Source organism: Mytilus trossulus, chromosome 1, assembly GCF_036588685.1.
Source record: "Mytilus trossulus isolate FHL-02 chromosome 1, PNRI_Mtr1.1.1.hap1, whole genome shotgun sequence".
In the NCBI taxonomy this organism is placed as follows: domain Eukaryota; kingdom Metazoa; phylum Mollusca; class Bivalvia; order Mytilida; family Mytilidae; genus Mytilus; species Mytilus trossulus.
In genome coordinates this window covers 100,458,638-100,485,480 of record NC_086373.1, presented here as the reverse complement: position 1 = coordinate 100,485,480, position 26,843 = coordinate 100,458,638, and the positions used below count along the sequence as shown (strand labels likewise).

The 26,843-nt window shown below is 32.1% G+C and overlaps 2 protein-coding genes across 2 annotated transcripts in view; one reads left to right on the top strand and one right to left on the bottom strand.

The window, feature by feature from the left end:
- Window positions 1-6,601: 6,601 nt before the first annotated feature.
- On the top strand, window positions 6,602-10,902 carry LOC134711426 (plasminogen-like). The gene is made up of 5 exons (XM_063571997.1): window positions 6,602-6,886; window positions 8,304-8,441; window positions 9,124-9,360; window positions 9,731-9,925; window positions 10,638-10,902. The coding sequence occupies exons 1-5, from the start codon at window positions 6,628-6,630 to the stop codon at window positions 10,856-10,858; spliced, it is 1,050 nt and encodes a 349-aa protein (XP_063428067.1). The 5' UTR covers window positions 6,602-6,627; the 3' UTR covers window positions 10,859-10,902.
- A 4,219-nt stretch (window positions 10,903-15,121) lies between these two features.
- Window positions 15,122-26,843, bottom strand: part of LOC134705293 (uncharacterized) — a 29,576-nt gene continuing 17,854 nt past the window's right edge. Inside the window, exons 18-25 of the mRNA XM_063564045.1 lie at window positions 26,595-26,774; window positions 25,464-25,620; window positions 21,372-21,478; window positions 20,965-21,069; window positions 19,772-19,906; window positions 18,623-18,805; window positions 16,980-17,181; window positions 15,122-15,506 (exon numbers count right to left, since the gene is read on the bottom strand). Of these exons, the coding sequence (XP_063420115.1) occupies window positions 15,191-15,506; window positions 16,980-17,181; window positions 18,623-18,805; window positions 19,772-19,906; window positions 20,965-21,069; window positions 21,372-21,478; window positions 25,464-25,620; window positions 26,595-26,774 (1,385 nt within the window). The 3' untranslated portion in view covers window positions 15,122-15,190. The remainder of the gene's footprint in view (window positions 15,507-16,979; window positions 17,182-18,622; window positions 18,806-19,771; window positions 19,907-20,964; window positions 21,070-21,371; window positions 21,479-25,463; window positions 25,621-26,594; window positions 26,775-26,843) is intronic.

The following is a 26,843-nucleotide window of genomic DNA, read 5'->3' as shown; positions in this document are numbered from 1 at the left end:
TTAAGCATATCATTATATCATAAGGAAAAGATATTTTAGAGTACTTTTGATCAATTTGCGTTAACGCATCACTGTTATCGAAAAGCGTCTCTTATTAAAACTGTTTTTATAAAATCATCAAAATAATGATTAATTTTAAGAATATAGTTTTGTTATGATACGCAATAAGTTTACGTTCATGTAAGAAATAATTATGATCCTCTCATCATCTATCCATTCTTATATTCTAACGGAACCATTTTCAACCTACCATTTTTATCTTTAAAAATGTCCTGTACCAAGTCAGGAAAATGGACATTGTTATATCATAGTTCGTTTCTGTGTGTGTAACATTTTACCGTTGTGTTTCCCTTGTGTCGTTTGTTTCCTCTCATATTTGAGAGTGAATTCACACTACTATAAGACGTGTCACTGTACTTTTCTATCCCAAATTAATGTATTTTGTTTTGATGTTATATTTGTTATTCTCATCGGATTTTGTCTAATACTTAGTCCGTTTCTGTGTATGTTACATTTTAATGTTGTGTCGTTTCCTTCAGTTTTCGTGTGTTACCCCAATTTTGTTTTTTGTCCATGGATTTACGAGTTTTGAACAGCGGTATACTACTGTTGTCTTTATTTATGCAACAACAAAAAGAGATGCTTACCTGCGTTTCGATTCAAAACACCACGGGGAAATACAATTATGGCAAACATACGACCAATAGTCCTGAAAGCAAAACATTGAACTCTACAGAATGATAGGGAATGACTGCAGTCTTTGGGTCTTTATGGATACCCGTCAAAACCAATTCTAAACGAGAAGCATAAGCCACATATTAAATATAACTTTTTTTTAGTTATAAAGGAAATTTGGCTGCATTCGAACTAATCGAATTAATCGTGAAATTAATAATACCATATGTATTGATGGGGCTGCTTTTTACCTTCGACTTTACGCACGTTATTGCTTTAATACAGTGTAATCAACCAGTCCACACTAATAAACAGCTTTTCTATAAAATCATAACAGGTTTTTTTTAAAGTTAAATAAAATTTATATCCAAAGACTACACAGGTAAACAATTTTCCGAAAAATCCTACAAATTGTTTTATCGTATTTTACAATAGTCTAAAATAAGCACAACATGCTGAAAAAAACGTCAAAAACATGCGTGTCAGACGTAACAGACTATACGCATGAAAACATAAGGAGGGTTGTTTGTGTTCTTCAAAACAGTGTTATATCCGCGAAAATTCGAATGAATGATATGCTTTATTATTAAAGTATTACAATATTACTGAATATGCGTTCCTGTAACGACCAATGCTATTTTTTTTGGCAAAAACAAATAGTGTTCATTAAGGTCAGATTTAGGAAAATGTTAAGTTATCAAACTTTAATGGTTTTAAAATATAAGATAATCTGACATTTCGTTTGTGTAAATTATGCTCACAAAAGTACATAACTTAACAATATCAAAATCAAAAAAAAAAATTCACACCATATATAAAAATGCAACGTCTTCAAGCAAATATCTTGCAAGATGTCATGTGTCGGATTTCGCCGCTTTTTACAAATAAACTGTAATTTTCGACGTAATCTGTTGAAAATTTAGATTTGTTGCATGCCAAATAGTGCTTTTTCGTAATTGTTCTTTTTAACTCTTTTAAAAACAGCTAAATACTTTTTTGATAATTTGTGTAGTCAAAACAACTTCGTTTTCAAAGAAATTAAGGAGGTAGACCTAGGTTAAGGGAAATAACTCTTAAAATCATCAGTACGTTTGTGTCAACCATTTTCATAAATATATTCTAAGGTTCTATATTACATAGATTCCAATCTGTTTTAGGTAAATGCTTAAAATACATTGATGATACTTGACTTTAACAAACGCATAACTCATTTAAAAAGTTATCTCCCTGAATCAAGGTCTATCCCCTTAAATGCCTTGAAGGTTTGTCCACTGGACGATTTTCATACTGTTCAACGTTGTCGATTCGGGATGCTGTTGATGGTGGATCATCTGTATAGTATATTTCCTAAGATATAATTTTCTCGATAGTCAATTACTATCAACAAGATCACACAGTATAAAAAAATCCAATGACTGTGGTTGTTTGTTTTGATGAGTTTCTTAAGTTTGGAATATAAGTGTTTAACGAGAGGATAAACAATCATCTTTTTTCAAATTTTCAAATTTGTGAAAAGTTAAATTGCGATCTTGTTTATTTCTCTGCAACAAGATTCATAGAGCTTGAAAGTAAAAATAGAATTGTGCCTGAAGCGTACACCTCTCAATAGCATACAAAGTTTGTAAACCTGTGAGATGAATAGAATTAACCTTTTTTTACCATCATTTCATTTCTTAACCTATAATTCTTCCGATATTAAAGAAAGTAAAGTGAATTTTATAAGCAAGACCCGTTTTACTTCTTAATCACGACAAACGTTTTTCATTTAAACAAAGTACATATTTTCTTCCTTTTCGGATCTAAATGGAGAAAGATTGCATTTTATTACGTTTTATGTCAATTGGTCTCTGGTAGAGAGTTGTCTCATTGGCACTCACCATACCGTACATATATTTTCTCAATTCATATAGACTAATGCATAATTACCAAAATAAGATATAGTTTGTTGTTTGTTGCTTAAATTACTTCCAGTGGTGAAATATCTCATGTACATTCAGTACAACCAAACATTAAGAAGTATCCATATTGATGTGCAAAACAAAAAATCCAAGCGAAATAAAATAAAATATCTTCAATACTCATTAATCGCCGTAAAGCGAAAACAATTGACGTAACCATTTGAGACGCAATACCGTGCGTTACGTCTTCAATCTCAAAAAGGAATTGGAAGTGAGACCGGGCTAGCCGAAGGGAAAAGAATGATTAACTATTGTCAATTAGTTCTATGGAGTATATCTATCTTAGTTAATTTAGCCCAAGGACTTGATATTGGTCGTTGTATCACAGCCAATATGGAAATTGACATGTAATAATCTATTTACCACATATTTTCAAGCTGGAAAAAAGGAAAGCATCTATCAAATTAGGTTTAATATTTTTTTTAGATATTCAAAAATCATTTTAATTCCCCTCTCCCTTCCTTTAAAAAGATGTATTCAAAGTGAGTCAAACAAGTTTTGTAAAAAGTTTAACAAATACGTAATAATAACCATATTATTTCACAGAGTTATAAAGATAGAGTGTAACATTTAAGATTCATCCTGAGGACAAATACACATTATCGCTATTTTGAAATCTATTCCGCTTGACCAAAGAATCTATTCTGCTTGCATTTTCGATGTCATACAAAAATAATTTAATTTTGGATGTAACGCGTCCCCTGATTGGCTGACGTTATTTTGTTGTGAGCCCATATACTTAATTCAGTCATGTGACCGTGACGTCATCAACGTTTTTTCAGGTTTTCTACGGTTTAAAATGGAATTTAGAATTAATTTAAGAAATTACTGTAATATTTTTTCTGTCTATTCGAAATAACATAAAAAATGTGGTGCACACTGTTAAATAACTTTTCATTTTTGCCTTATGTTTTTTTATTACGACGTCAAATTTTTACGGGAACTAGTGTGATGTACAGTAATGGCGGGAAAATAACTATTTCCACTGTTTCAAAATAACAAGCATTTTAAAAGATTGGCTAGAGATATAGAGGGAGGGATGAGATCTCAAAAAGCATGCTTTACCCCGCCAACCTTTTGCACCTGTCCCAAAACAGGAACTTGTTGTTTTTGTTTGTCTTTTATGATATTGAGTTTTAGTTTCTTTTATATATTTTGAAGTTTAGTATGACGTCAATTTTTACTGAATAAGTACATATTTCCGTTTAGGGGTCAGCTGAAATACGCATCCGTGTGAGGATTATTTTCTCGCTGTATTGAAGACCCATCGGTAGCCATCGGCTGTTTGTATGCTCTTTGGTGGGGTTGTTGTCTCTTTGACATATCATATCTATACTATTAAACGAGAAGACCTCATTTTTGGTGTCGCTTCTCCTCCTTCCACAATAAATTGATCATTGTGACTGTATGTCCTATAGGTACCATGCATAGTCGCATTTGTCATTCATTCTAATGAATATTCAGTTTCGGTTATTTTGGGAGAAAAACGGAAAAAAAGAAGTCCGGATATGTGTCCGTCATCACCCCGGCTTTTATTCATTGACAATTTCCTCTTCCGTTTATTTTTCCAGAAGTATCTATACTATTAATTAAACGAGAACACCTCATTTTGTGTGTCGCTTCTCTTCCTTCCACAATAAATCGCCTCTGTGTCCTATAGGTAACATGCATAGTCGCATTTGTCATCTATTCTTATGATTATTCAGATTGCCCATAATTGGGGCATACACATTTATTGTTAAAAGGGAAAATAGTGATTTGGCAAAAATGAAAGTAAGGTAGAGATTAGAGGGTGGCAGGACCTTTTTCGGGGCGTCGGGATCGGGTGTTTTTAAGCTCGGGATTCGGGGATTGATTCTTACGGGATCCGGGAATATAGAACCACAACTTTATATTATACCTCTTTAGAGAGGACAATTGTTTTTCGCGTTTACTGCCTACATGTAAACTACGATTATACTACTTTAATATACACAGTGTTAATATATAGAGACTCTCTGTATTCTGTCTACTGTTTTTTTTTAAATGTTCTCTATTTAAGGGGTCATACCAGTTGCATTTATATTTAAAAAAAAAGTAAAACATGTGACACAAGTGCAACCAATCGTAGAGCGTTCTCCATATCATGGTGTTTAGATCGCATAATCACAACTCTTATACTTCCTTAGAGAGGACAAATATTTTTCGCGTTTATCTACATGTAAACTACGATTATACTACTTTAATATATAGAGACTCTCTGTATTCTGTCAGGGAATTTCTATGTTAGTATAGAAAGTCCTTGATTCTGTTTACTGTTTTCTTTGAAATGTTTACTATTTAAGGGGTCATACCACTTGCATATATATTAAAATAAATAAAACATGCTCAACTTCATCTAAACCTACCTCGACCAAAAACTTTACCTGAAGTCGGAGAGACGGACGGACGGACGACCGAACAAACGAAAACGAACGCACGGATGCACAGACTAGAAAACAGAATGCCCATAATAGGGGCATACAAAATTATTGTTAAAAGAGAAAATAGTGATTTGGCAAAAATGAAAGTAAGGTAGAGATTAGAGGGTGGCAGGACCTTTTTCGAGGCGTCGGGATCGGGTGTTTTTAAGCTCTGGATTTGGGGATTGATCCTTACGAGATCCGGGAATATATTTTTCGATTTCGGGATATTGATTTCTTTAAATTCTGAATCTCGGGATTTCGTGGTTTTATATATTTAAAAAGTTACATTTAATTCATGTTTGAAACGGTGTGAATTTTTAATTTGATTTGACTTTTACCAAAAGAAGCATTTTTGCAAAGGAGAAGCATTGTGGTCGTAGGCCAGAAACACGAATATAATTAAATTTAACAGAAAGGAAATATATCGGTCTTTGGAAAAAGGGAGATACCTTTTATGTAATTCTCGGAACATAATATATCTTTTACAAAAAATCATCCTACAACAGTTCACAAGCTGTATATGCCCGCGATTTCGCGGGTTTGTTCTAGTATTGTTTTCTTCTAATATCATTTATTTTCATGACATATGAACACTTGATTATTTCGTATTTAAGAAGTCCTCGCAATTGTGTCTTATACATTGCTATTGTCTTCATTTTGAGAATTTAAAAAAATTGAAGTAAGATTTACAAGCAGAATACAGATTTATAGACAGACGTGTAGAAAACACGAGACAGCAATAAAATGATTTTTTGATAGAATTTACACAACTTATTATCAGCATTGATCTTTTGCGCATCGGAAAATACTCCACTAGATTCTTACGTCGTAAAGATCTTTTGTAACAGCCATCAACTCCCAATCTTATTTAAAGATATAATTCAGTGTAAGATATTTGAATTCACCTTGAACACATTTAATGCATATTTTGAAACCAACATGTGGTGGCCAATTATTCAGATATTATATCAACCCTAGCTAAGCTGCCGTATGAAAAAATAACTACCATACAACATTAATATTTGGTGCCATTTTAGTTACTCAGAGACCAAACACTATTGAAAGACGGAATATCTCATGTGATTATGTTTCGTTATGGGAAGGAAACCTTCGCACAAATATACATTAAACAAAGAATATGTTAATTATTTTTTTTTAAATGTTGTGGAACTATTGATATATGTTATCGCAAAATTTTTACAACGTCAAAAGATACAACTTTCCTTTGAAATAAAATCAATATATTTTATATTTTTTTAAGACTTTTTCAGGTTCCCATTTTTTGTACTAATTTCACAAATATATCAAAATTTCGAAAAATCTGGCCTTTGTCTTATTATTCTCTAAAACCAATAGTTTCTTATACAAGAGCACACTATGCTGTCATTGGATATTGGGCTTAAAGTACTAAACTAATTGACTCAACCAATCAGCATTGTGTTTGGTACATATTTCCTGAGAAGTGTGTATATTATAGAACACAGAATTGAAAACCATAACATAAATTAAGGATGGCTATGTCGCTTCATATTTTACCATGCTTTCTTGTAATGTCACTCTGTTACCAAATACAAGAGGAACAGTTTACAGTATGGCAAGGCTATCGCTTAAATAACACTGTGATTGTAGAACTTTCTGTGGAAGTAAAAAACCTGATGTACTGTGCATCAAAATGTGTTAGAAGTCCACATTGTAATACAGCAAGTTATAACAACTTATCTAAAGCATGTGAACTTCATGGAACAATTTATTCAACTATTTTTATAACAAATGACACGGACGAAAACCAATATTTGGCCATTCCGAAAGGTAAGCTAAAGTAATCTCAGTAAAACTACAATCAGCTTAAAAATTGTTGAATTTATAACACTATGTTCAGATATAATATAAAGTTAGATTCTTTAAATACCATACGAAAATAAATACTTGAAATAATATAACAATTATACGGATGATACGGTATATGCAAAATGTCTATTTTTTACAACTTTTTCTATCAAAGTAACACACCATTCTCGGTTTGATGATTATTATTTTAAATAGGCATGATGAATCTGTTTATGGATCAACATAAGGAAGCTCTTCAACCTGAATTGTATTTTGAAGCTTCATATGTATTTTCGCTCTCAAACTTATTTTGTATGAATCAAACTGTTCTACTTCCTTTATTCATATGACAATGAAAGATGTAAGATTTATGATACTTGTCTTCGCAATTCTAACATGTTAACTTTTTAAAAACGGTATATTTTCAAACCATTTGTTTTCTTAAAATTTACAATTTTGCCTTGTATGTTGAATAATTAAAACTCATCTTTAAAATTGATTTTCATGAGAAAAAATTTAGCACTTGAATATGTCTATCAATATAAATATTTAATTATGCATAGGAAGATAGTAAAAACACAATTAAAATCTTAATTCGGAAATTACCAGACAACACTATCAACAAAAAATGTAGTTTGAGTAGGCACAGAAAACTCCACCACGTCCTACAAGATAAATTAAAGTTGAGCAACAATAACTCCATTAATATTCCATAATTAACTCGCCACTTTTCAATTTATTAAGCAATATTAAATGAAATGGACAATATTCTGAATTATGTTGTGGGATAGGTCAACACTAACGTGTGAAGGATAAATTGTATAAAGTAAAAAAACTATGTATTATATTTAATTACTTAGTGGAGTATAATTGTATGTCTATTTGTAATAAACTGATAAGGGAAAAGATACATCATAACATAAAATGGTATTAACTTTACCTCATTATATAAGTGTTTGAACAAATAATATAAAACCCAAATTATGTGGTATGATTGCAAATAAGAAACTCTCAAAATGACGTAAAAGGGTAAATAAATGTATCTTAAGTAATGATCAGGTTCAACATATAAAGAAATCCGTAACCTCCTACAACACTTTATTTTCTTCCTTCAGTTTACTATAATGTGTGTTGTGTACTAATTGTAGTCTGTTTGTGTTTGAATGTCCCTCTGATACCTTTCGCCTCTTTTTTTATGAGTTGTAAAACTGTAAATTACGAAAGTATAACCATACCTAGTAAATACATCAGAGCTTTGATTAACCCTGCATTGCAAGCGATTTTCGTTTTACCTATGCGTTTTGATGGCTATCAATATCCACGGTTAAGAAAATACCAGAAAACTATTCGTTGACTAACATTCAACCAGCAAAGGAATTCAATTATTTTACTGTTTCAGATATACATACGACAACGAATTTCACTGAGACTGTACAATTTCAAACAACTGAAGATACATCTATATCCACAGCACAAGAAACAGCATTAGAGACTTCTACTATTAATTCACAACAGAAGAACTGGACAACACTAGGAGGTACTTCTTATACAAATTTTTACGAGTAGATTCACCAATCATTACGTCATCAAAAAAATGATATACACGTTTCTTGGTTGAATTTATTTCTTCTATTTTGTACCACTTGCATAGTTTCTATATTTTTTACAGGTAATCAAGCTAATGTTTTTTCATAGAATTAATTAAAATATAATGCTTTAAATATAAAGTGGTAGAAATATTTGTAACATCTAATTTATGTATATAGTATAACTACAACTTCATTAGGCAACCTCGCCACATTCTGCATTTTAAAGCACCTTGCAGGAACTTGAAGGGGAGTTCAAATCGCTGGGTGTTCTTCCATATAGTTCTAAATCATAAGGTTATAATATCTTGTTTCTAACCAAGAATATGTATATATCCATCACTATAACCGCGCCGACATCATTTATTTCTTTAACAAGCTACATGTGAATAATGTAATGAAATACTAGTTTAACGGAAACACAGGTTTGGAGGTGAGGAGGAGGGTTTTTAACGACGATGTAAGACAATAGGTTGGTGTAATCAATATTACACTGAAAATAAGAAAATCTGCGGAATAGTTCTTACAATTTAATTTCTATGAAGTACAATGGACAGTTTTGTCCCATCGATTTTAAATTAGAATTTAGAGCGAAAATAAATAGTGTGAACTCTAGTTGTTTGCCTCTTTCAGCGGATGATTGCTATTGGACAAATAGTTCGGAATATAGTGGTACGATCAGTTATACAACCGGTGGTATCCCGTGTCAGTACTGGAACACCGATAATCCACATTACAGGAACTATTTACCTTTAGACACAACAGCACATGACACAAACTACTGCAGAGAAACAAATCATTACGAAGGTTGTCCTGTGTGTTACACTTCTGATCCAGCTGTGAACTGGGATTATTGTTACATCGTGAAATGTAAGTATATTGAATTTTGTAGTTTTGAAAATATTAAGAATATTTGCAATTACATTTTACCAGATTAAATTGAGACATTGTAGAATATTGATTTTTATTAAAGATATTTTTTTTAATTTTTTACATATCTTTTTTAGTTAATTTTGAGACACATTGTGTAGGTATTAATGCTAGATTAGCCAATTGCATGGCGAATACGTTTTTTTTTTGTAAGTTCTAACTTTTGGATATAATGAAATGACTATAAAACTTGAAGTTGAAGTAATGGGAAACCGTATGTATTGAACTCAAAGCGTCTGTTTACAACTTGGAAGAAAAATTTCAATATTAATTCTTGTGATTTTACCCAACACATATTTTGTATGAATAGGTGATGCTTGTGGTGTAGATGAAAGACTCCCTGTAGTACCGACTGGCATAACTTCCCTCTTCCACGTTGGTAAATTCATCGGTATGGTGTTCACATGTGATACACTGACATCAGGAACTTCAGTAGATCATTGTCCCGTGTCTCAGTGCGGTTCAGATGACCAGTGGACGACTAACTTTTCTATCTCATGCACAGGTACATATATAAGTTACATTAATTTGTATAACAATCAGTCAAAGGTAAAACAGATTTTTCCAATCATGATACAATTAAATCCTAAACAATAAAATAGATTAAAACTAGCCTTTGATAAAACATGAGATGTAAATGTCATAAAACTCACTGCAAACCGTTCAATAAGACAAGTGTGTGCAATATGAATAATTCATTTTACTGGAGTTTTATGACAAATTAACCTCAGTAACACATAGAAATTAACCCTATACCATATTGACCAAGAACACCAACACGATTTAGAGACAAAAGTATAATATGACATGTATGTTCAATCACATGTCAAGACATACAATATTCCCAATTGTGTCAGTTTTTGGACGAAAGATACCAGAGGGACAGTCAAACTCATAGATCGAAATTAAAATGATAGCACTATGGCTAACAAAGAAGAAAACAGACAAATAATAATACACAACAGACAACAAAGAAACTAAAGACTAAACTATACAAACCCCACCAAAAAATGGGGGGGGGGATATCAGGTGGACAGGAAGAGTAGAACAAACCTGCTTCACATGTTGTACCTGTCATGTTGCATATGTTATTATAAACTCGGTTAATAATCTTATTGAAATTCAATACTGAATTGTTCATGGTTAAATATAACAAATGTCTAGTAAGATTGTCTAATGAAAGATTGAACTGTGATTTTTTTCTTTTTTTATGCCAGATGAAGATTGTTACACTGATAGCACTACATATCATGGAAAAGTCACCTGTACAGTTACTGGTATTACATGCGACGTCTGGACTTATTCATCGAAAATACCTGCAGGTGATCCAGATAAGGATACAAATTATTGTAGAGACCCAGACAGCACTGGAGCTCCTTGGTGTTATACTACAGATCCAAATGTACGCTGGGAATACTGTCCAGTACGAAAATGCTGATTAAAAAATATCCAAACTAAGCTTTCTGTTAAATTAATTTTGCTAACAAAATTTGATATATTTATTTGGTGAAATTTTTTTAAAATACATTGTATAGCAAACTTTAAAGGCTGTTGAATTTTATTGTCTTCGATTATTTAATAAAAAGTCAAGGTACAATACAGAAATATAACATTGGCCTTTTTCTACTTATTTATAGCTTGATCTCATACTGCGCTGTTACAGATTGCACTTCTGTAAATATAGATACTTCAATTTTATCACAGAAATCACTTTTACGGATGAACCTGTTCCACCTTATTCGAAGTTTCGTTTTTTGTGTACCGGATATGACAGGTCGCATTTAATATTATTGTCTGCACAACTTTTTGGAATTTTGGATGCTCAATGCTTTTCAACTTTGTACTTGTTTGGCTTTATAACTTTTTTGACAAAAGCGTCACTGGTGAGTCTTTTGTAGATGAAACGAGCGTCTTGCGTACAATCCTGGTAACTTTGATAACTATTTCATATGAGTTGATTGCTATATTTGTGCATTTATTGTTAATTTGAATATCAAATATCTTTATAGAAAGGTCGTGGTATAAATATCCATTTACAAAATGCAGCCTAAACCACTGTGTTTGGTTAGAAAAGGGCTGTGTACTATAATCCGGTTCAAAATCTTCATATTATATGTGTGTCTTGTCAACATCAGGAACCTGATATTCAGTTGATTGATGTCTGTACAAGGCAATGTAAAATTTGCAATTGATTGCACTTTTGAATTCTAGGTTTACCTGCACCCAAGAAATCAACGAAAATTGATATCCAACGAATATAAATGATCACACAGTTAGCTAAATGTGCAGTGTTGGTTTATACTAAAATGATAAATGTATAATGTTTCAAATAATTTTATATTATGAGATCGCCCCGTCATTTAAACTGTGTTATTGTAAAAGAGGGACGAAAGATACCAGAGGGACAGTCAAACTCATAATCGAAAATAAACTGAAAATATAAAAAAAGAAGATGTGGTATGATTGCCAATGAGACAACTATCCACAAAAAGACCAAAATGACACAAACATTAACAATTATAGGTCACCGTACGGACTTATGCCATAGCTAAAAATAAAAAAGACGAACAGACAAACAAAAGTACACATGACACAACATATAAAACTAACGAATAAGCAACACGAACCCCACCAAAAACTAGGGGTGATCTCAGGTGCTACGGAGGGGTTAGCAGATCCTGCTCCACATGTGACAACCGTCGTGTTGCTTATGTGATAACAAATCCGGTAAATAGTCTTATTAGGTAGGTCACATTCATAAAAGGGAAGGGGATTATAGTCACGACGTAAGGGACATATCCGATATCAATTGTGAAACGGTTATTCCATAACTGTCAACCAACTCGTAATGGCGTCCCAAAAAATTACGAAGGGATGATTTCAGCTTCACCATTTGGAACTCTTGGTTTAATAAGCTTCCTTGTGGGTAGCAACTTTCTATCAAGAAAATAATTATAGTTAATGGAAGCACGGGAATATTGTATCAATTGGAAGATATATATCCCGTTTGTAGGTGCTGCTGGAATGTTGCTATTTAGAAATGGAAAGGTCACAATTGGAAAGTTGAAATACCAACTCTTTTAGTTTGGAATGTGGAATACGTGTGTAACGTGTAGAAAAGTCAAAAGTTTTGATACTATAACAAGATAAAAGAGAGTTAAATTGTATACACTCTAAAAGATCTTTGGAATATTTAATCATCCACATTTGATTAACGCCACCTTTGATTGCCCGTCTTTGATTGCTGATGAAATAGATGTTACTAATTTAGAAAGAGGTTTCGTGGAGCACTTTGAATACTTTCAGCAATATACCGTTGTTTGTAAGGACACTGATGAAGTTTAGGAATCAAATATAGTGATGGAAGATCCAGTTCTTCATCTTTGATTGAAATTCCAAAGGAACATAGAACAGACCTATAATTATCTAAGATTTCCTCTTTTGTAAGTGACGTAAGGGTATATATTGAGTTTCCAAATGAATTGTCAATATCTAATTCGTTTATCAAGCAGTTACTAGTAATGTAACGAGTTTTACACACAAAACTGATGATGTTCGGGGCTTTATCTGCGGTGACAACAACATATTTGTCATTGGGGTAGGAGAAGTGTTTTGCAACATTTGGGTGTTTAAAGATTGACGTAGCATGCACATAGATATACCCATTCAGTTCCTTAATTCTGATTTGTATCAACGACCTCACTTCCTTAATTCATTCGGATAGTATGTCTACGTCTTCCATCTCGCGCTTAGCCCATTGCCTTGCATAATCCTCGACTGAATCCATCACAATTTTAAAGTTGTATTTCCAGTTGATGGATTTAGGCTCACGATATTTCGGACCTTTCGATAACAAATTTCGTAGGGAAATGTTATCAACAATGTTGAGGACACCGGAGGATTTTCTTATCCCATGAATAGATTAACACGGCTGTATTTGGCACAACTTTTTGGAATTTTGGGTCCTCAATGCTTTCCAACTTTGTACTTGTATGGGTTTAAAACTTCTTTTGATCTGAGCGTCACTGATGAGCCTAATGTAGACAAAACGCGCGTCTGGCGTATTAAACAAGTGAAACTGCGAGCTACTGCTCACTGATGATACCCCCGCCGGAAGTGGATAATATTAATAGTGTAAAAATATGCAAGTGTTCGGTAAACAGGAAGTTGTCGAGTGATGAATCTGAAAACGCATCACACGGTATAGCTGACTTATAAAAATCCTGAAAACAAATTTTAGAAATCCTTGTATTGTAGTTCCTGAGAAAAATGTGACGAAAATTTTCAACTTGGCTATCATGTGTAAAATCAGACAAGTGTTCGGTAAACAGGAAGTTGTCGAGTGATGAATCTGAAAACGCATCACACGGTATAGCTGACTTATATAAATCCTAAAACCAAATTTCAGAAATCCTTGTATTGTAGTTCCTGAGAAAAATGTGACGAAAATTTTTAACTTGGCTATCATGTGTAAAATCATACAAGTGTTCGGTAAACAGGAAGTTGTCAAGTGATCAATCTGAAAACGCATCACACGGTATAGCTGACTTAGATAAACCCTGAAACCAAATTTCAGAAATCCTTGTATTGTAGTTCCTGAGAAAAATGTGACGAAAGTTTCATGGGACGGACTGACTGACGGACTGACAGACGGACTGACGGACAGACAGAAGTAAAACAGTATACCCCCCTTTTTTTAAAGCGGGGGTATAATTATAATCCTGATTCCTTTGATTTTTTTTTTCTAATACTAGTAACGTGGCCAGCCGGATTTTATGTGAATCTTTATAAGAACATCGAAAGGATATTTACTATTATATAGATAAATTTGTAATCCTGATTCAAAATAACATTTATTTAGAAAAAGAGGCTTACGACCACTGACGGAAAATTAGTTTTTTTGATAAAGTAGTTTTGAGTCTATCAAATATCATCAGGTACATTGCAGAACAAAATGTATAGATGAAAAAACAACTGCCATAGAACGCCCTCAAGAAACTGATGGGATATTCAACCTCATAAAGTCGGGGGAAAACTGACAACGTTATGGCTAAAAGAGAAAAAGACACACAAACAAACCATAGTACTCAAAACACAATATAGAAGACTAAAGACTACGCAACATAAACCTTACCTAAACTGGGGATGATCTTTCGCTTTTGTTTTCGTAGATTTCTCCCCACATTCCGTTACTGATGTTAGACATAAAAACCAACAGTGTTGACGACAACCTATATGATAATTTTGTCAAATGTTATTGCTAAATTATGTATGTTCTTTTTGACGATTGACACTCAAGACCTTGATGAAGATGGTTAGTAATTACCTTATTCTTTGGAGGAAATGCCAATAGAGATAGTGTCAGTGTGATTTTTAAAATATCTTATCATGAATGACGAATTTTTATCAATCAGTTTTATTTTGTTAAAAACAGAAGTCGTTTGGTAAAATAATCATATAAATGAACTGTTGAAGGCCGTACGGTGACCTATAGTTGTTAATGTTTGTGTCATTTTGGTCTTTTGTGGATAGTTGTCTCATTGGCAATCACACCACGTGAAACTTGAATTTTGTTTCTTTGACATGTTTCGTTTCATCACTCGTGACCATAACTATCACGGATAGCGATAAACTACTGTTCCCTTTATTTATATATAACCGCCATATCCAGACTAAGGAAACTTATTTATAAATAACAACATTAGACGCTGCAATGATTTAATGAAATTAACATAATTTACTTATATACAAAACATAATATTCATAGTATCTACAAGACATAGGCTCGTAGTGAAATTATTTTACAATCTTTTTCCTTGTCATTTTTCACAGAAAACACATCACCAATATTCCATTCAGAAGACTTCTTAATTTTTGTTTTGATTTCCTTTTGATTTCCAAAATCACCATATGTGTACCTGGTTACACATTTGTCAAACGTTATTCCCCCTTTGTTGTCCTTTGGCAGAAAGAATCCTACCATATCACCTTTCTTAACAGCAATTTGCTCCTCAACTGGAACATCTACTGATCTTGAACGATGATTTCCTGTACTGGCTATGACATTTTGTCCAATCAATTTATACCTAAAACAGACTCTGACTTCTCTTGAACTGAATTTTAATGTGCGTATTGTTATGCGTTTATTTTTCTACATTGGTTAGAGGTATAGGGGGAGGGTTGAGATCTCACAAACATGTTTAACCCCGCCGCATTTTTGCGCCTGTCCCAAGTCAGGAGCCTCTGGCCTTTGTTAGTCTTGTATTATTTTTATATTAGTTTCTTGTGTACTATTTGGAAATTAGTATGGCGTTCATTATCACTGAACTAGTATATATTTGTTTAGGGGCCAGCTGAAGGACGCCTCCGGGTGCGGGAATTTCTCGCTACATTGAAGACCTGTTGGTGACCTTCTGCTGTTGTTTTTTATTTGGTCGGGTTGTTGTCTCTTTGACACATTCCCCATTTCCATTCTCAATTTTATGGGATATTAACTCAAAACACAATACATAAAAAGCTGTGCAAGAGAGAGCAAAAATGTGTCAACGAAAGTAAAAGAGACACACACACATTTCTATAAAAGACGACAACAACAAAACTATTCAGAATTTAATAATATAGCCTTTTAAAATGCATTTGTTTCGCTATTGCCTACTTATTGACAATGCCAAATTTGGGTAAAGATTTGTCTGCATAAAATGCAACCGAAATCATTCCATTTGGAACTTGCCATTTCCTTATGCAGAAAACTGTGGTTTAAACTTGGATTTATAGCTAAATAAACCTATGTATGTATGACAGTTGCATAAAATGTCATGATATTAAAAGAATAAGTGAACAATAAAAACAGACATAAAAGGTAAAAAATGTCAAAAATATGGTTCATCAGACAGCATTGTGTAAGTATCCTAATCTGTGATTTTTTTTATTATTTTGTATTAGTTCTGTATTTTTGTTATTTCGCTTTTTTTTAAATAAAATGGGACGCAAATGCAGGAAATTTAATCGAAAGACTAAGCTATCAAACCCTTAGTTATGTAACTAAGAAATATATCGACATCGAAAAAAAACTTAAATTACCGTTCAAGTGATATCTGATGAATGTATCTCATTTTTAAATTATCCATATAAGAATTATTGAGAAACATGGTTAAAAATCATTCAGGCAAACTGACTTAAGTATTTGACTGTTCAGTTTAGATCTCTTTTGATAATATCAAGTGTTTTAACATTCTTCTGATGCAAGTAAGTCCAAAATTATGAATTGCATGCTCAAAAAGCCTTTCGTTTCTATATTATTTTTTGAATTTTGATTCGATAGAAAGATTTAGTTTCAACATATTTCATTTGCTCGAAGCACAAAGGATAAGACAGCTTTGTGGTATAATAGTTTAGATTTAAGAATAGTGATTTGGAAAGAAAATTGTCTCATTTGTACTCATACCACATCTTCTTATATATGGTTAGACGAGTTGTATATATATATCAACTCTAGGTAATACTGTAATGTTGTGCAGAGTAACCACACAAAACTTTTTATATCCTGTAATTTCACTTACTTATCACGTTTACCGGTAGGTCGCCATACTTGAAAAGCTACTTCACCATTATACACACTATAGAATTCCCATGTAACTAACTTTCCAGACCTATGAATTTTTAATGCTTCATTATCTGCAGTATACGCCATCCCTTCCCTACCATCTAATGTTCTCTGACGTATCTCTATTCTGTTGTTTGGTGATGGAACTAATTCTTTATCTGGTATTAATATTATGACAGAACTTAACGTCATGAAAGTATCTTTATAAGAAAGTAGATATTTGTGTTGAATTACTGAACAAGTGTGTGCTTTTTGCAGTTTGAATTGTTTTACATTTGTCATATCATTGCCTTTTGCATATTGTTGAAAGCCGATCATTTAACTACATTTTTATGTTATTTTGTCGCTGTTGAAGGGTTGTCACATAAAAGTCATACTTCATCCTCATCTATGATTTTGCAACCCTTATGTTACCTCTTCTACAACTACATTATAATATATAATGTTTCATACTCCAAAACTAAGAACATTTTACATTTTAATGTGGTGTTTCTGTTGTGTCGTAGTTCTCCTCTTATATTTGTGTGTTCTCTCAGTTCTAGTTTGTAACCCAAATTTTTTTTCCTCAATCGATTTATGAATTTCAAACAGTGGTATACTGCCTTAATTATTCAAATATATGAAAGCACGGCTTAACCTTCAATCTATTTTGTTCACATATGTTTGAAAATCCGTAAATTAGGATATAATAGTTCGGCTACTTTACTTTTATTAGTATGAGGATTTTTCCATAAAGTAAAGACTAAAAATATGTTAACTTGTATGCATTTTTTAGTTAAATCATTCTACGCATTCCTCATTATGATAGCATAACGTTAAAACAAAAGAAAAATATATTCTCTAATGTGATTATAATCAATCGAACAAATATATTATATATATACGAGTCTAAATTGAAAACTACGTTCAAACCTATGATTGCGTTGGATAAAAACCGCAATTTTCATACGTGTGCATGTAAAACAAATTTCGTTGTAGAAGGGTCTAAAAACAGCACAAACAACATTTTCCAAAGGACCAAAAAAGTGAAAAAGTATATTTAAACAAAACGCATTTGACTAGCAGGTCGAACAACTGATGTTCTTTAACCCTGCTGACTGCCATTGGCTATTGCCAAATAAAATTGATCACAAGATGTAACAAAGTGGATCTTAATATAAATTAAATACTAAACAGAAAAACCTTTTTAACTTGTGGCCACGATGTTATGCCACAAACATACGGTGTCAATATTTTTTAGTACACCAGATCCGGATTTCGACAATAAATGTCTCTTCAGTGAAGTCAGGTATCGAAACGGTATTTGGAAGGCCATATAAAAAGTACTCTCATTTTTAGGAAAGTACCCTCATTTTTAGATAAACTCTTGAATTTTAAGAGTCAATATAGGCTATATAAGAAAATTATTAAATGATAATAACGGTTTCAATTCATCACTTTTTTACTAGTACTTTCACTGCTTCCGCAGATCTTCAGGTAATGTGACTTGTATATAAATAAAACAATTATATATATATGTATTTTCACGGAAAAATATCTTTTCTCTACAGATACTACCAATATTTAAACTGAGAAATAAACAAAAAGGAGACATCATACCTATACAAACCGGTTCATTTCCTGTGAACTCTTTATTAAGTAAGCAGGCCCGTCTAAGATTTCCATTGTCAAGAACGAATCCGTGTTGACATTTGTATTCTATCATTGAACCCGGATGGAGATCCTTTACCTTAATTAACAGTTCCGCGTTCTTTGGTGTTGGTGGCAAAGGGCATGTCACGACTATGAAAAAATTAAAACAAAATGTACAACATAATCAATCTACCTACAATATAATGTTTTCTGATCAAAACCTCATTGTATTTGTGAAATTTTAGAACAGTACAGGAATATTGTGGCATAAAAACACAGATATTTAATGTTACGTCTAAGATCAATTGGTTTGCTTCTTCTAGTGAGTGTCATGTGTAGTTGATAACAGTATTTTTACTATATATTCTATTACGTCCTTTTATAAATTAGACACTCTGATAAAGAAAATGGCACGTCTTATTATTCAGAAGATACAGCTATATAATTTCCTCATGTTTATATTCAGCTTACTAATCCCTCGCATATTAGGTTTTAAGTTCTGATATAAATAAGTTAAACTGTAACAATACGTTTGATCACGAAGGTATTTTGCATGATGTGCCTTATAATTCAGCAATAATTAATGATAAATAGATTACCAGGAATTCTTGATAATTACGTGGTTGATAATATTCAATGCCTAAATGGTTTTAAATGTATAACAAGACATGCCCTTCAATTTCATCTTTATGCATGGAGTAGGACACATACAAGTGCTAACTAGTATTTCTGTTTGTTTTATTCACGCATCATTGTCAATTTAGTAGAGTTTGCTGCGACTGTCATACAAGTGGGAGGTTAAGCGCTATAAAACCAGGTTCAATACATCACTTTCTTCATACGAAAATGACTGTACCAAGTCAGGAAAATTACAGTTTTTGCCCATTCGTTTGACGTTTTGAATTCAGTATTTTTGTGATTCAACTTTTTCCTTTTTAACCAATTATTCATAATGTGGTAATGCTTATACTTATACATTAAAAGGAATTTATCAATTTGTTTTTGCACATTTTGCAAACGCTTATGTGCTGGTTTTTAATGTTATTTTAAGAAATGCAAGTTTGAGCTGTGTTTTAATCAAAAAAGTGCTAAAGGACATATATAACGAAGTGTTACCTGGTCCATCATTACAGAGATTACAAGATTTTGGACACACGTGCCATGCAAAGTCTTGATGTGCTCCACATGCTCCAGGATCTTCTTTGATAAATTCCTCACAGTCATCTCTAGCATCATTACATACTGTTCTATCTATATATGAGAGTAGAGTCAAATAAATTCCGACAAAATCTACATTCGTATTAGGGGAGGCAAGAAAGGTAATTACTTTATTCCTTAGTGGTTTCAGAGTTCCTACTTTACATTCTAAATAAACTCAGCATATATACAAAGTCTGAGATTTTGAATTTGCGCCAGACAAGCGTGTTGTCTACAAAAGACTCATCAGTGACGCTAGAATAAAAAAAGCATTGAGGACCAAAATCCATAAAAGTTCTGCCAAATACAAATCCTGAGGTAGAAAAGCATTAGAATTTCAAAAATATTCAAAGTTTAAACAGTTAATTTATAATTATAACCATATCAATGATAATTCATGTCAACACATTACAACTGGGCTAGTGATACCCTCGTGGAATATTAACTCTACCAGCAGTGGCATCGACCTAGTGGTTGTAAATAACCTTATCATAGATTCCAAGATTGAAATTTTGTACTTGCGCCAAAGGCAAAATACTCATCATCGAATCTCAAATAACAAAAAAGTTAAAAACCAAATGAAGGACGAAGTTGAAGAGCATTGATGACCATACAACTCTTAAAAATTTTGCCAAATACTTCATATGTTATCTTTAACTGAGGTAGAAAATCTATTGTAGTTCAAAATTCTAATTTTGTAAACAGTTAACTTATAATTATGACAATACCAACGACTATTCATGTCAACACAGAATTGCTGACTACTGGTATTGTGACACCCATGGGAAATAAAAACACCACCAGAAGTGGCATCAACCCAGAAGTTGTAAATAAACTCATCATAGATACCAGGATTGAAATTTGTTTATTTAAACGATTGTGTAAGTACTTTATAACAAAGAAAGATTAAATACTAAAAACGTAAAGGGAAGTTTGAAACTCCTCATCAAGTTTTAAAAACTGAGTAGCCAAATTAGATAAAAACATACGTTACGTAAAATAAATGGACATTGATGAACATGTTAACACACCTGCAATCGCTCTAATCAAATATGATAACGAATATTGCTTTATTTTCTATAAAACAAATTATCAAACATTATATATCAAACCTGATGTAGTCATTTTACAGATAACAGAAAGATATTGGACGCTGTCACAAGAGATCCCTTTCCACTGCCCTATTTTATCCACATATCCACAACCTTTGTCGTTTCCTAAACAAAATAAAACAATAAGGAAGTTCATTGAACAGTTTCCATTTGAAATCATTAAAGTGTTGCGTACACTACAACTGAATATCGTCCGAACATGGACATATTTGTCATGACAGTTAGAGTATTTTATTTCTTAATAAGCCTAATAGTTCATAATTTGGACTAGAAATAAATGAAAGACATTTATTTTATAAATGATTCTCTGTTTTTATTCAATATAAATATGTTTTATTCTTATTAATTGATGTAAGCTTTGAAAAGAATGACAAAAACAGTATAATATGAACTAAATATCTATTCACCTGAAACCCATTTGTTGAAGGTAACAGTCGTACCATCCTCTAGCCAAACAGTATCTCCTAAACTGTCATCAAACCGTAACCCAAGCCAGAAGGGACGAACATCAGTCCTGTACAAAAAAAAGTAATCTTAAACATTTCACACATTAATTTCAGTTTGTTGCTGTTTATCCATGGAATCAACATTATTTATGATCATTCCTGAGAAAAACAAAATAAGGTAATAAATCAAAATGGATTTGTTTTCTCGAGTTATATAAACTGGTTAACAAATTAAATACTAGTCAAGATAACATTTTGGAGAATGAATTCCTACCTCAAATCCCCATATGATATATACTGGCCCCATATATATAGTAAAAGGTCACCAGCGCACTATGTTACAAATTATCTTACCGATTTTTTAAATATATGGTATTGAGACTAGTCGTTTATGACAGTGACCAAATCTTTAAATGTCATTAGTATTAAGAAACAACTTCCATTGGTATAGACAAAAACAAAAAGTGACTATAACTTACCACACGTGTACAACGAGAAAATACTCTTTAGACTGTAGGGATCATTTTGATCTGATGATTTTACGTTCAATCTTGTTACGTTATAAGTTTATTAGTTAATTCAATTGTTTTTTATACATTTTTCTTGCAGTCTAGTCGGACCTTTTCGCTTTTGTAGTAGATTATCAATTAATAATAGGTTCCCTTTCTAGCACATGAGACCACCCCAAGTTGATGGAAGCGTTTCTTAGTTTATATTTTCTCTTGTGTTTTGGGTACTTGGTTGTTTGCTTGTTTGTTTGCCTGTGTGTCTGTCTGCTTTTCTGTCTGTTAGTCTTTGACTTTTTTTTAGCCATAATAAGTTTATTTTCGGTTAATGAGTTTGAATGTCCCTCTGTTATTTTTCTCCCCTCATTTTTTACATTTAAATATTTTGCGAAAATGTGCAGTAAAAAGTAAAACATAAAAATATTGTGCCCAATATTAATGGCAACACGGATTAAAACGATAACGGAGTTGATTCCGGAAATATTTATTACTAAGAAAAAGAGAAAAAGAACACAATATAATGTATGTGTAATCACAATATTTTATCAAATATATTTTGTGTATGACTTATGTTATGAATACTAATATTATGAAGAATTAATATATTGCCAACTAGTGCTTCCCTTAACTATTAGGTAAGCTAACATGAGGGATACTACGTTAAAGCTGTACACTTAGTAAATTGTTACAGCAAATATGCTATAAAGATATTGTTAAGTTAAAAAAAAAATAAAATAATAATATTGAATTTCGAAACGGAAAGTTTGTAATCAAATGGCAATATCAAAAGCTAAAGCACGTCAAACGAATGCATCACAACTGCCATATTCCTGACTTTGTACAAGCATTTCTTATGTAGATTATTTTTGTAAATCTTTAATGATTGGTTCCATGCAGCAATATTTTCTATTGATACATGTTTTGTAAGATGATGTATTAATATACGATACAATTCAAATTCTATTTTATGACTTTCGATCAGCGGTATACTACTATTGCCTTTATTTATACACATAATAAAATTAACAGTACCAATTTTCTTGCACCAGATGCGCATTTCGACAATACTTGTCTCTTCAGTGATGCTCGTGGCTAAAATATATGAAAGATGAAGAGCTATAATCCAAAAGGTCAAAAAAGTATAGCCAAATCCGTGAAAGGAATCAGAGCTTTGCATGAGGGAGATACATTCCTAAATCTATAATAATTTCTAATATTTTGTATCAGCAAATTTTAATAACACAAAAAAATTCGTATTTTTCATGCCAGTACCGAAGTACTGGCTACTGGGCTGGTGATCCCCTCGGGGACTAATAGTCCACCAGCAGAGGCATCGACCCAGTGGTAGTAATAAAATTAACGGTACCAATTTTCTTGCACCAGATGCGCATTTCGACAATACATGTCAATATAAACTACATACAAATAAGACCCCTATATGTAATTACATTTTTGTTATGAAAATCATATATTTTATACGGTAGTCAAAATGCATATGCTTCCTGCTTCATTTGTGAAAATCATATTTATAATTGCACGTATAAGATCAGAATGAAGTCGTATCAAAGTAAAACAATACCGAACTTCGAGGAAAAGTCTACACGGAAAGACACTAAGCATTTGGCAAAATCAAGAGCTCAAACAAGCACATCATACGAATGGATAACAACTGTCATATTCCTGACTTGGTACAGGCAATATAAATAAGACAGTACCGTGGCATTCTAACGCTTTCATAATAAGGACTGCAACTTTAACATTGGAAATCTTGATTCAATTGTTTTCTTACACTAAGCAACAGTATATTAGGGTGGATGTTGATATGCAAAGGAATCATTAGGATTACAGAATCATATTTAGTTAGTTCTTTTTCTTTAATCACTTTGTAAATTGTTGAGTGATAAAAAACAAAATTGAAAAGACAACTCTGGTGTTATTCTACGAATTTTTCCATGTTTTACTTCAAATCATACTTCCTGTATCAGGAGGTTCATTAATCAGATTTTTATGTTAAGAAGACATGATTATGATCTTTCTGAGCTGGGTAATAAAATTCCATAGAAATTTGATAATTAGTATAAAGTATTGAATCGTGAGACCATTTCCTATAAAGGTTTTAACATTCAAGGTTAATCTAGAAACTCGCTTCCGACGCATGAATTTATCAAATGATATTTTCATATCCTTTTAAATTATATTAGAAAAACGAAAGAGAGCGAATTATTTGGTCAAATGTGTTAGATATAAAAAATACATTACGTTTTCGATCAAAATTAATTTGAATACTTTCCTTCTGTTTCTTTCTTTCCTTTGATTGACAAATTTTATTTCAATGATGTATACTCTGTATCAATCTGATTTTTTAAATACAATATATAAATGAATTTGACATAATTAGAAATGAAACAAATGAAACAATGATGTGCATTTATACAACTACTATCAATGGAATGTTTATGTTGGTTACCATTCAGAGTTTCGTTAGGTCTGTCACTTTGATATACCAAAACTCGGTACGATCAGTTTAACACTAGACAAATGTGTATTAAAATATTCATAAATACCCGCAGAATGACATCTTAAGTAACTGTGCAGAAAAACGGTGTAGGATACTATACGTTTTTTTTCTTAAATAAAGGCAACAGTAGTATACCTGTGTTCAAAAGTCATAAATCGATTGAAAGAAACACAGCAACTATAAGAGGAAAACAAAGGAACAACAAAAACACTGTTCTGCAACAAAAACAAACGCCAACATACACAGAAATGGACTATTTGATAACAACTGGAATAATCATGAAAACTGTCAAGTAAAACATGTAGTTGCTTAACAGGCAATTGTCTTTAATGTTGAATACCGCTATACAAAGATTTATCCTTGCCACAGATACCAACATAGTAAGCTGTTTTCATGCTACATTATCTTAAACTGGCGTCGTCCACCTATTCAACGACCACCAGAGAAGAATTTCACACTTTTAGCAGAGACTGCATCAATATAGATAAGATCAAGATCGCCCTAGAAGGGCTATGTCACGCATTACTACTCCAACCTCAGAACAGTTTTAACTCAGTTAAATAAATGTTCATGTGGTCTGAACTTTAATCAACTGGTACCGAATTTGGTAGAGTAAAGAATCAAGTTTTCTAAAAAGTTAACTATTCCACGTATATAATGAACGTTTTAACTCTGTCTGTGAAAAGTAAGTTGTCAGATTTTCGAGCCTCAAACTTTTTGCACCGCAAATGGTGATCTAAATACATTATTCATTAAAGTCATTGTAAATTGATCATCTATATCGTTTTTGCAATGTAAAAATAATACATTCCTATGTAAAATCATTTTCATTACAACAAACTTAATTTAAAACTGTTCTGCGTAGCTGAGTAAATGGGTGTATTTAGAGTAATCATACACGTGTGTTTCCTAAGACACATATGTTTTAGTTTACCATTTCCTTGCTTAATACGATGTTAATAATTATATGTCAATATTTCAAAATAGACACTTTTAGTAGATAAATATTGAAATTTCTAAATTTTTTACCTTAACCGTAATAAAAATTTGAATTCCTCCTCATCTTTGATTGATGTCATTACAGCTGAATGACGCTTACACATCTCGTTAGATAGTGTCATGTTCTCATATGTGTCAAACCATCGATAACATTTACCGTGAAAAGGAAACCAGCCATTTGGACATCCTAAAAAATAAAGTATAATAATTTGGAAAGTGACACTTAGTGAAAAATTAGACTAAAACGTAAAAAAAAAAATCTTCTTTTTGAAAACAATCGTATTGTTCAATCATAGTTTGTTTACCAAAATATAATATAAAACGTCATTTGAAGAGGAAATCACTTCTCATAGGAAACAGAGCAAAACAGATGGACACGATTCAAGAAAACACTAAAAAGAAGCAAGAGATTGAGTAATAAAAAATCTTCATTTAAATGCCGTGGTCGAACTCTATATATTTAATTGGACAAGTATATTCGTATTAATTTCCAAAAACATGGCAAATTTACCAAGTATAATATTTCATATCATTCCTGATTGATGATCTTATGTCCATCCAATGTGACATCACTTATTATTTGACTTATATGAGTGGCACAAGAGACACATATCCCGCCATTCTGGATTTTGGTGGAATTCGTATTTCTTAGTTTTTAGTGTTCTATACTCTATTTGTAGACGGTTATATTTCATTTTTTTTTGTATTTTAGTAATGATGTTGTTATGTCCTCGACATATGGTTCCAGGAACAATATAAGTACTTATATAGTAAGAGCTTTTTTAGTAATAAAATAATGTGAATGTTTGAAAACAAACACATCTTTGTCTCAAACTTCAACCACAAAGTAAACTAACCTATAATAGTATGATTCTTTATAATAGTCACACTATTTCTTGTCAGGTTCATGTGAATGTGAAAAGTACATATTTTTAAAGCAATTAAGGAATTCATTTTTGCTCTTACAAATCGAACATTATTTACCACCAGTAATTTTCAAAATATTTTTTCTTTTTACATTATTGAAATTAATTTCCGAACAGTATCGTAAGCGATTTTAAACTCAATAACAAAAACGTGTTTATTCCTCACAAATTTGTTCATACAAAACAAATTTATATATACGAAAGCAATCCTGATAGATAAAATAAAAAGTCGTACTTCCACAAACAAAATTTCCGCCGGACCAACTTCCATCTGCCAAACATATTCGTCTCTCAATTTCTATGCCTGTTTTACATTTGAATGTGACGACATCTCCAACTTTGTAACGTCTCCTAATACGTTCTGTACTGATAGCATCATATAAAACAGGTGGTGAATGGCATTTTACTTTTGAGACTGAAAAAACATCACAGTGCATCACATTTAAACAAAAACGCATGTTGAACTCTTAAATACAAGACTTAT

Coding starts and splice junctions, on each gene's coding strand:
- LOC134711426 (XM_063571997.1), top strand. CDS start 6,628: ATGTCACTCTGTTACCAAATACAAGAGGAACAGTTTACAGTATGGCAA. Junction 8,442..9,123: donor GAACTGGACAACACTAGGAG/GTACTTCTTATA, acceptor TGCCTCTTTCAG/CGGATGATTGCTATTGGACA. Junction 9,926..10,637: donor CTTTTCTATCTCATGCACAG/GTACATATATAA, acceptor TTTTTATGCCAG/ATGAAGATTGTTACACTGAT.